Source organism: Tinamus guttatus, unplaced genomic scaffold (genome assembly GCF_059628265.1).
Source record: "Tinamus guttatus ecotype Peru unplaced genomic scaffold, ASM5962826v1 Tinamus_guttatus_pri_ptg000125l, whole genome shotgun sequence".
In the NCBI taxonomy this organism is placed as follows: Eukaryota; Metazoa; Chordata; class Aves; order Tinamiformes; family Tinamidae; genus Tinamus; species Tinamus guttatus.
The window spans coordinates 4,680,144-4,691,847 of NW_028288659.1; the positions used below are offsets into that span (position 1 = coordinate 4,680,144).

An 11,704-nucleotide genomic window follows, 5' to 3' on the forward strand; every position below is an offset into this window, starting at 1 on the left:
AGAAAAGGAGAAAGAATCAGAAATTGGCTCCACTCAAAATAAGAAAAGGTAAAAACAAACAAACAAGACCGACCCACATACAAGGTTTCTGCAGTTCATTGTCATTAGAAGGAGAGCTCCCACACAAGCTTTCTGGGTCCATCGTGCCCTGGGAAGCATTTCAAAGGGAGTTTCTGCCAGCTTGAAACTATTCCCAAAGGCTGGAGTGAATGTAGCTAACGCATGGAAATGCTGCACTTGGCTTGAGTTGCTGATGGTCCTCACGTTTGCACTGGGTGAGGCAGGGACCTGAGCAGGAGCTCGCAATGGGCCAGGAGAGCCCGCACCATCCCTGGGAAAGGGGTAAGTGCAAGCAGTGTCCTCTCCAGAAAACCTTCACTCGAGCCAGCCTTCCCTTTGGAGCATACCTGTGGTCTTCCTGGCCACGCTGTCCCTGCTAACAATTAAAGATTTCCCCTTCTTTTAAAAGAAGGTGCAGGAATGTGGGAGAGAACTGTCACTCCTAAATCACTTGAGTGCCAAGTTAGCAGTTTCTAAACAGGGTATATGGGATTTGGGAGGGGACACGTGAAGTGTCACACTGGTCTCAGTCCAGGTAACTGCCCCAGCATCGCCGCCAGCACTAGTCATCCCTCCCTCTGATCTGCTCGGAGAAGAGAAACCAAGAGCTGGCAAGGCAGGCAGCAAATATCCCAATGCTCAACAATCTTGCTGGCTTCTCTGCATCGCAGCACAGTTATCAAATGATGATATGGCTCCCTTCAGACTTGTGAAATGAAAAACACTGTTTCAGTCTGGACAGTACATAGCAAAATAAGATCTGCAAGACCACAAAAAGAGCGTGTCTGGCATCGCAGTGCTGCTGTGTTCAAACCACGGCCAAGCCTCCCCAGCACTAACTGCTTACTGTGCAGCAACATGAGCGCTTTGCAGCATCCCTTCAGCAGCTTTGGACAAAGCTCAGCAGAGCAACTGGTGCCACCTGCCCTTTGCCACGGGTTTGCATTACGGTGCCTGGGACAAGTTTAAAACCAGTCTCCATCTGTATTTCCACCTGCAGAAAGAAGATGGACATAACCACCTCATGACCCCTGCACCATGCTCTTCCACAGCAGGGCTCGCAAAACCCTAGGGCTGCAAATGTAAAGGGGGAAAGGATGCAGCTCATGAACATCTTGATAATAAACCATCAGAGATGCAGTACCAGACTGCAAAGCACAGGCTAGCCATGGGAAGCAGAAAAAAAAAAAAAAGAGAAAACTGAAAAATGTAAACATAATCTCATAGAGCATGATGCAGAGTATTTGTGTACCTGCTTGTTCTTTGCTAACAGTACAGTGCACCACGCAGCCCCAGGTACATAAACCCACTCAGACCACCAGGGTATCTGCAGGAGTCAGAAAGAAAGCAGAGAAACGACAGAAGTACATTCCAGGACTGGAAAAAGGGCACAGAGACATGCTAAAGAATGGGAAGGGAGCAAATAGAAAATAATAACAAAGTCCAGGAATTCTACCACAGTAAAAAAATTGCCAGGAACAAAACAAATATAGTGAGAAACCATCCCTTCCAAAATGAAATATATTGCTCTGGAAGAGAAGTGACAGATGAAACTGTTGGCTACCTGCAGAGGCGAAATGAAAAATAAAGAACAGCGTAAGCTCCTCTCAGCTAATGGAAGACCACCCGCAAACAAACGTGCGGGCTGCGTTGGTACTGCTGCTAATTCCTTCTTCAATGTCATTTTAAATGAGGCTAAAACCTGAAGGTGACTACAGCACCAGCAGCAGCACATCCTACGAGCACAAGCAGCTGACAACACACCAGCACTGGATATCCCTCAAGGCAAACACAAAGGCACTTTTCTTTTGTTTCCTGTCTACAATGGTTTGTAACATGTGAATTCTTTCAACGTCTCGACTTACAACTAACCTCAAAACTCATAATGAAACTTTATTCACAGCTCTGGCATTTCACTTACTTCCATAGGAGAGTCCATTGCCCTCCAGGGCATCATTTTGAAGCCATAAATCAGGTTAACATCAGCGAGTAGTAACAGAGGACCTAGCCTTGCAGGCAGCTACACACGGCACCTCGTCGCCTTCAGAGAACCTACAGGATGCAGTGCTTGAGCTGGAATGAGACTCAAATGTGTTTTCACAACAAAAGGATATACTCCTGGGATCATTCACTAATTGGATAAAAGCATAAGAGCTACCCCATTACCATCCCCAGGGGAAACTCATTAGCAACCTAATGAAATAAAGTCATGACAGGAAGGTATTTTCTCATCAGCTTTTAATGCTAGCAGGCTTCAAAGTCATTTCCCTTCCTCGCCCTCTCCTCCAGTCCCCAGAAACCCCATGCCACCTCTCAGAGCATCACAGGGGGTCCCCCTCCTGCATATCACACAGCACCAGGGGGCAGTTTCAGAGCACAGAGGGATTCTAAGATATTCAACTCCTCATCTTTCATGAATCTGTGCAGTCAAAGCTTAATCTCTGCCCCACTTGGAAAGTGTTCCCCAGCAGGTCACGTTGCCTGAGGAGTCATACAGTTTAGAAAGTATAATCCAGCTATTAGTGTTTCTGCATTTTCCTTTTAAGAAAGCCAAAAACACTTGAAAGACATTGCAACTACCAGTACAGATTTTATTTTTTATTTTTTATTTTTTTTAATCAGTGAAATTACAAATATTCAAATGACTGCTACATAAGCATGTATACATTAAAAGTGGGAAGCTCTTCTCTTCCTATAAAGGATCAGGTCATAGCGCAAACCCTCACTTCTCTTATAGCCAGGCATCCTCTAGTGCTAGGCATTAAAGACTCACTTCTTAGCACTGGCTAGGGAGGAATGGAGATTTTTTAATCCATCTGAAGAGGATAATACAAAGCAAGACAAGGTATTCACCTACCACACATCCACAGTGAACACTCACATCTCCCACTGCAGTCTTGCCAGTGACAACCACCTTCCTCCAAAATCCTGAATGTTTGGAAGGAGCCCACATCTCTCCACCAAGGGCTCTTTGCCACAAGCCAAACAGCCTAAGCCATCAACTCTGCAATGGACCTGGACCCCAGCTGAGACTATAGGACAGCCCAAGGCACAAGTTCCCGATCCCAGTGGGTAAATTCAATGCTGATGGCAGCCCAAGAGACCTGCATCCTGCATATATTCATATTCCACATTTATCCCCACAGGTACCCAGGGCAAGCAACAGTGCAGAAGGCCGCTATGAGGCATGGTAAGTATATATTCTAAGTAAAATGAAACACCTCTTGTCTCTCTTGACCATCTGTCTATGACAGCAGGGCTCAGTATTAGGTAACATACATGCCAGTAGCCTAGAAAACTTTCTAGCAGGAATTTGAAGCCATAACCCCTCAAAAAATGGCAGATAAACCACATAAAACAGTGATTTCCCATTGTGACCTGCAAATTATAAAGGCAGACAGGCCTTCAAACAGCTCTTAAATGGCAGGGGTTCTGGAAGTGCCAGTCTGAGCTTCTCTCGTTTTCCCTCCAATCTACCTTTATGCTGAGCCATTTCAGTAAGCCAGCTGAAGGCTCTAGAGATCCAGGGCACCTTTCTATATCCTGTGGCAGCCTCAAGCTAGTGCAATGCTTTACAGCTTAACTCTCCCATTGCTCAATGCACAAATAATGCAGAGGCAAAACTTGGGTTACTGTAACATATAACAAGATCAAACCGTAATATTCATGCACAGCTGTCCTCTGCCTCTCCCCCACTTTCAGGATTTCTCTGAAAGTCACAGTCTTGATTCTTCTTTTCCCTTTCAACCTAGAAGAGGAGCCTACAGTCTAGTCCCACTTTGTCACACAAACCCCATGTGCCATCTTGGACAAATGACTTTATCTTCCTTTGTCTCAGCCTTGCACAGCTACATGTAGCCTGTAAGTGAGAGTATGTACCTAAAAAGGCAGTGCAGCATCTCATTCTTTGCAAATCCACTTAGAGAGACAGAGAAGAAGCACTATTGCCTAGACCATTTATGGGTCTCCTTCCAAACCAAGGCAAGGGAACTGAGGTCTTCTGCAACTGAGAAGAACTCTAGAGAAATTTGATGCAAAAATTTCCCCTTTTCTCTCTAACTACAGGGACTTCATTTATAAACAAAATGCAAATGACAGGCTTCAAAAGGCATTAAAAAAAAAAAACAAGAACCCTTTGGAGTTGGCTGAGCTGCTACCATCTCCCTCGTTGGCAGCGCAGAGCGGGTGGCCCCATCGAAGCTCAGTACCACCGCGAAACGGGGTGCAGGGGCACTTGGGAGGCACTGCGCCACGGGCCGCACGGGCATTGAGGAGTCAGTCACACCGTGCACCAGCATGGCCACGCTGAGAGATGCAGGAAAAGTAACAAATAAAAAAGGAGCTGTATAGCCCAAAATGAGAGCTGCAACAGGAAAGATGTCATGGTTTCAGACGGGCCTACCATCTATGACCATCAGGCTTAGAAAGAGCTCTTGGCAGAGCACTTTCAGTGAGACCTAAGGCCTTCATGATGAGCAAATAGGTTAGCATTTTGTAGGCATAAATAAGAATAACCTCAGATGAAAGAACAGTTTAATAAAAGGAGGGAACTGCATGCCATACCCTGGCATTAACCACCTGATAACTAATGACAGTCCCTCATCTTAAATTTCTGCACCTCGACACAGAGCACGTCCACACCAAGGTCCCCAAACACACAGCCCACCCAAAACCAAGAAATCATTTAGTAGGAAGTACAGATGATTTTCCAGTACAGCTTCCTAGAGAACTTTGCACCTGTGTCCTGCTGTAACCTTCCTCCACACTAGTCGCGCTGATACTATTCATCCCAACATCGCCCTACCCGCACACAGTCAGGAGACACCCAGCGCTCACACATGTGAAGACTTCTCTAGACCGAGCACACGTACATGTAAAAATATGTAAAGACTTCTCTTAACGTACTCTTCTGTCTTTTTTCCATATACACGCAGGGTATATGAAAAACTGACACAGCTTCTGTTTATTAAGGTTGATGAATGATCAAATCAGTCAAAACAAATAAGCACAAGGCTGGGCCAGTGGGGACAGAGGTGAAGTCATCAGGACACACAGGTGAATAGCATAACTGAGCTAATGCATCTCCCCAGCTTACAAAGGGTTAATAAAAACTTGGTACAAACACACAACACTGAAAAGAGACCCCACTTTCCACTTCCATTTTATTCCAAAGCAAAATTCCTTGTAGTCAGTTCTGTAACTGGTGAAGCTCCTTTGATTTTCTCCTTCTTCCCGCTCACACCTCCCTTTTCTGTAATATCTTGGAGAGAATTATTGGAGAATTATTGCCACCGTCTCATGCCCAGGCTGTGTTAGATTTACAGTGGAGCAATGCACATAATGCACCACCTTCCCATCAGCCTTGCCAAGTTTGCCAAATAAAAAGCTGGCAGAAGTTTGGCAAGGCTTCAAACAAAGCATTTTATCAGCCCCACAGCTCACCTGAGTGGGAATTGCTGCTCCCATATTCCAAAGGACTAAGCAAACAACAGGTTTTTCTATGCCATCCCACTCCCTGACTCAGCATGTATTGCATGCTAATATTTTACACCTGGGGCAGACCCAGGTCTACCTGAATCGATAGGCTTGTGTTGGTGCTATGTAACTTCACTGCCAACTCAGCAACCCCCTTCCAAATCCATGATACATTTCTCTGCTTCTGAGCATGTGCATGATTCCACTGGTGCTGACAGGTAGTTTTACTTATAATTCAAGAATATGTCTTTTGCAAAGTATTGCTGGACGCATTTACAAAAGGCAAAATGTAAGACAAATGGCCTAGACTGGAAAGAAACATCCATTACTTTGTGTGACCTAGAGGCACTGGGGGCCAGACTTGTAGCTAGAGCACTATGTGTAAACTTGTCTTTCCTACAGTACTATTATTCTTGCTTCTGAGTTGTCCTAGCTTTTTTTTTTTTTTTCTTTTTTTTCTTTTTTCAGCATTTTATTCTAATGCAGAACTTGCATCTCCTTCCTCAACACTTCATGCATAAAAAAGTTTCATGAGGGCCCCTTCTTGTACCCAAAAGTGTGAAGTGACACATTTGGGGAGATAAAGCAGTGATGGCAGTTTCAGGTGGCAAAGAGAACAGAGTCACTGTTATGAGTGGGTGGTACCAACTCAGTACAGTACATACCAAATTGCTAACAACCTGTAAGGAAATCTTAAAAAGATTCGTCTGGTGAGTGAAAATTATTTGCTTGACATTTGCTCGAAGACAAAAGTTCATCTGTCTTCATGCAGAATAACCTCAGTAATTTATAGAAATAGGATACCTATTAAGATGCAAGGAAAGTTAAGTATGAGAAAGCAGTGCAATCAAAAGATCAAAGAGTTTGTGTTGGGTGATTTAGTTTTACAAATGTCATTCAGCTTTAATTATTTATAGTCTTCACAATACACTAGTAAATGCTGTCATATTTTATAAAATAATGAGATCTTAGTAATAGGATGCACTTCTATCATCCTGACTCTATTTAATATTTGCTGAAAAGTTATGATGTGAGTTGTATGATCATTATCATTTCCGCAAATAACTGATGTGAAAGATTAGAAAACAATAGATGTTTTCTATTCTATTTTGGTCTAAAGATGCATCTGTAGTCTCAGGTATTTATATCATCCTCCCTGGGTTATCGGGGCACCTCGACAGTGATAAGGCTTTTTTTAATCAAGGCTCTCTATGGATTTCTATGCCATAACTTTTTTCCTCCATAAGCGGTAACAAAACTCACTCTGGTGATAAGCTTGGCTACTTTTTGGCACAGGACGGGAAGACAGTTTGATTCTTGGCTTCTATTTGCTCGCCTAGCTACCTAATGCAGGGAAAGGGGAAAAAGAGGATATAACTTACATCCCAGGTTTGTTTGGGAAGTCAGAGAGAAACATCAAGCATCGTAATTCAAGCCACTCATTTTAGACAGAGCCATTTCTGAATGGAAGTGGACTACCAATAGACCTGGTGAATTAAGAAAACCACCTTCTCCAGCCATTTCAATTAAAACACATTGTTTCCTGACAGGCAAATTCACCTTAGTCAGTTGAAAAGCAGGACAAGCAAGTAGCCAGATATTGCTTCTCATTAACAGCACGCAACTTTATGGCCTTACTTTTCAAAAACCCTAAGCCATCTATATAAATAGGAATAAAGCCTGCTGTCCACCGCAAAGCACGAAAGCTCCTTCCACTCGGTCAAAATTAAGTTACATTTCTTTAGATAAACTATTCCCAAGTGGCAGCTCCTCACTAAACTCCACATAAGTTCTCACAAGAGGGCCATAACAACTTTAAACGAAGGGATGACCTTATTGTTATGTTCAATGCCACTAACGAAGATTACCTGGATTTCTAAATAGTCAATATTAAGAGATTTTACAACATTTGCATTGTTTATGGTTTCCTTTGACCTTTTAATGTTCCCCAATGCTTAAACCAATAAAATGACAGCACTGCATTCCAGCTGAAGTTTTTAGAGCTGCAGGCACCTGCAGGAAACCTGCAGGAAGCAGCTTTATTTCCAGGGCTTTCTGAAGTTATTTCCTTTTATCGGGGAAATATTCTTATTGAGCTTCTTTTTAGTAGTCTGAATTTCTCTTTATTTCAGAAGTTATTTGGGGAAAGTTTCATGGACATGTACTTCATCTAAAAGAGAATATGGAAGTTACTCACAGGACCTGGTTGTGGCTAAATTATAATAAAAGCTGAAAGGAAACAAAAGCTTTTGCACTACCTTCCTATGGCAGTGTCTAGTAATTGTTCAGCTGTGCCTAGTAGTGCAGGAGGTAAATATTGCTCTGTGAACCAGCCAGGTTTTGGAGAGCGTTTCTCTTTGGCAGAGGTACACCTTTGATTCACTCTTTATTTGTCAAGTTCTTCACGGAGCAGGGGGTGGATCTGAACTTTTAGTCCATTCAGGAGAAAAAGCTTGTTCTGTTTTCTGAGCCCATGGTTCAGACTTCTAAGCATAAATACCAAAAAGCCTTTCAGATACTTGATTCTATATTTGAATGATAAAAATTAGCACTAAAATGGCTGCTAAGCTGTTGGCATCCTGTTGTTAGCAGGCGAATACTGAGTAGGTTGGCCCGCTTGAAGCGCATGACCACTTCTCTGCACTTTGGTTTGGTCTGGCCGGGCAACCGATCCGCACGATACCCCTAGCATCATACTGCTAGAAAGCAGCAAGCAACATTTATTCCTGATGCAACAAAGAGCTTTTGGTGCAGACGATGAGTCTGTGAACATCAGGGGCAAGGTGGGTATACGATAGCTGGGAACGTTGCAAGGCCAGGAGGATTTTGGAGCTCCCTGTGCAGCACAGCTGTATTACTCAGAGCAAGTTTGTTGCTTCGTTTCCACTAGGTCCCAAAACCGCCCCCCCAAAAAAGGGGAGGGGAGTGGGGGGAGAATGGAGCTTTTTTTTTTTTAGGCAAATTCTGGTCAACCACGGTTGCATATGGTAGGGAGTGAGTAACAGACAGTTGATACAGGAAATATTTTTCTTGTTCTTTGCCGTCCTTTTTTCCCCTCTTGCAATACCTTGACCACCCCTTGAGTCACCCTATTTCATTTCTTCACTCATCACCAACAGAATTGTTTACTTGTATTTGCATGAATCTGCATTATTTTAAGCAAGTTCCAGCTGTGTTTCTTTTTGACGTGTAAATAAGGTTGGTGGATGCACATTGTCAATATACCTACAGATAGGATCTTAAAAGAGCCTTTTGAAAACTAATGTAGAGCCTTGAGTACTTTTATTGTACTAGCATATAAGGAAGGTCAAATGCCAATATAAATAGATTTTGCTACATATTTTATAATCTTTTATGTTTACAGATTTATTCCAGCACCATAATTTACTGAGAGAAAAAGAAGCCGTATAAGGAGGCTGGGTGAGAGGAAGGAGAGCTCAGTATTGGTCCTTAGTGAAAATACTCTACTCTTCCTTCTGCTCGGATTGTTCTCTCCATAGGGAGATGAGAGCATGAATGTTATTTGTAGGAAGTCGGTTCCAAAAGAAGTGTGGAAATCCAAAGATACAAAGAATGTCCTTTCTTGCACATAGTCTAAGTGAAGGAGAATGAGCCATCTAGCTCGAGAGATGCTTCGTAGTAGACTTTTAAGAGACTTCAGGACTTGTATTGTCTAGATGGGGGACTAGAAGGACAGGAGGAGGAGAGAAATAAATCTTACATTTCCTTCTATCAACATGTATTATGAAACCCTTACACATATACCATACAGAAAAACTGAAGAATCCCTCTGTCTTTAACACGCTCTAGATAATCTAGGAAATGTGACACTACAAATAGGTTTTAATATCTTCCCCTGAAGAGGAGATGCCCAAACTAATGAAATAAAGGGAAAATGTATAGCCTGACTAAAAGCACCTATAAGGTTTATTGTAAACTCCATAGCCCACCTTCAGCTGCAATAGGCACAACTTGCTGCTAAATGGCATGCACTAGGAAAGAAAAAAAAAAAAAAACACAAGTATTGAGAGATGAGGTATGGATGTTCTCGAGGGGTCCAGTAAGTTCTACTCTTCACATCAGTTACTTATTGAGCCTCCTATGAATCATCCCAAACTTTACACTCAGCCCTTACAAAATCTCTTTCTCTGTATGAAGTATTACATAAAACTTCAGTTATGAAAACTACAATTATGTCATTTTTAAAGCCTACCACACGCAGAGACTCTAAGCCATTACTAAGCTGTCACGGATGTAAATGGATGGCACAGGCACATTAAAGAAGTATTTCCACGTCAGAGAAGGCTTTCCAGAGAGCATACCCAGAGCTAGGAGCCCTCTTTCCTTTCCTTCCCTGCAAAGCCGCCATAGGGAGCTGCTCCAAGTGCTTTCTGTGCTCTTGCTCAGCCTAGCAGCAGCACCAGGAGCTGCCTCCATGGACGCCAAGCAGCCAGAGGGCAGCCAGAACCGAGCAAGACTGGAGAACTTTTTACAGAGCTTCTCAAACCAGTTTCAGCGCTACTGAGGGGCTCTAACTGGTGGCAGAAGAAGCAGACAGACCTTGTTAGTTACCCACTCACTCTATTAGGTAGCCATTCACGCAGGTGCGCTTATAGGAGGAGGAAGCTCCGGGTTTGGTGGGAAGCACGGAGGATAGCGGCACAGCAGTACAAACACAAGTCCCAGGTTATCAAGGCATCACCCTGCCGGGTTACAGCAGGCAGAACAGCGCCGAGGTGGCTGCACGCGCTTGTCCCCGAGTGCTGCCCGACGAATCCGGAGGGTCGCGCGCGGTACAAGCCCCCGCTACCCCGCCAGCCACTCGCGCTTGGGTAACACGTCCCGGCAAGGAGAGGGGAGCGGGCGGGGAGAGACACCTGCCACTTCACGAGAGCCCCCGGAGGAGCTTTGCCTGTGGCTCTGGGGAGCGCGCGGAGGCCCCACGGCGCAGCCCGGGGCTGCTCCCGGCGCCCTCCGCAGCAGCCCGTGCCCCGGCGCCTCTCCCGCCGCGGGCGGGCGCCGCAGCCCCCGCGCAGCCCGGCGGCGCGCACCCACCTGTAGGACACCTGCTTCCTGAACGTGAGGCTGCGCAGCTTCTCCTCCAGCGACTCCTCGGCGGCGGCGGCCAGCGCCGCCTCCTCGGGCGCCCCGGCGGCGCCCGCCGCCTCCCCGCCGCCCTCGGCGCCCCGGCAGCCGCCGCCCGCCGCCCCCGTCTCCTCGGCGGCGGGGGGGTTCATGGCGGCGGGGCGCGGCTGGCGGCTCCCCCGGCGCGGCGGCGGCGGAGGGGGGGACGCGGGAGGGCGCGGCGGGCGCTGGGGGCTGCCGGGGCTCCGGGACGCGCTGCGAGCCGCGGCGGCTGCAAATGGCAGCGCGGGCGCGCAGCATCCATCGGCGGCCGCGCCGCACCGGGGCATTGTGGGAAACTCCCGGCCGCCGCCGCCGCGCCCCGCCCCGCCCCGCCGCCCCGCCGGCCAATGGGCGCCGCGCGGCGCGCCCGCCGCCACGCCCCGGCAAGCCACGCCCCCTCTAACGGACCCTCCGCGGCCGTTGGGGCGACCGTTGGGCGGCCGGCGCGGGGGCGCCTGCTCGGAGCCCCGCTGTGGGGACGAGGCCTGGTCGCCCTCGAAGGGGCCGCGCGGGGCTCCTGTCCCTCAGCGGTGCCTTTAAAACTCCTTCCCCTCGAGGAGGAGGTCACGGCACTGGCGCCCCTTGAAGCCCCTGCATGGCACTGGGCTTGTCACTCTCCCTTGAGCTTGGCTTTTTTCTCCTCGAGTGCTGTGTTCCAAATGCCCTTCAGAGTGAGCCGTCGAGCGCTCAGGAGCGTCAGATGATGCCCAGATCTTCTCGTACAGCCTTCTTGGTTTCGTATTAATCTCCTCTATTTTTTTTTTCACCCTCAGGCCATGTCTACTTAGCGCACTCATATTCAAAACAGCCAACCACAAGCAGTTACGATCTGTCATAAACTAACTTCACAGTGCTTCTTAGTTAGGTAACCCGTCCTTCAGCCTAGTTTCCCCCTTCTGTTCGCTTACGGGAAGAAACCAGAGACTTTTCAGGGAGCCATCAGTGTGAGGCCACTCAAACACATGAGCTAGGGTGGCAGTAGGATTACAGGAAGCACAGAGAAGGCCGTGGTCTGGGACATGACCCAGAAATTACAGCGGGA

At 46.6% G+C, this 11,704-nt stretch overlaps 1 protein-coding gene across 1 annotated transcript in view; it reads right to left on the reverse strand.

The window, feature by feature from the left end:
* The window catches only part of DGKI (diacylglycerol kinase iota), a 203,907-nt gene extending 192,958 nt beyond the window's left edge, over positions 1–10,949 (reverse strand). The window contains exon 1 of the mRNA XM_088521610.1: positions 10,591–10,949. Within this exon, the coding sequence (XP_088377736.1) occupies positions 10,591–10,949 (359 nt within the window). The remainder of the gene's footprint in view (positions 1–10,590) is intronic.
* Positions 10,950–11,704: the final 755 nt, after the last annotated feature.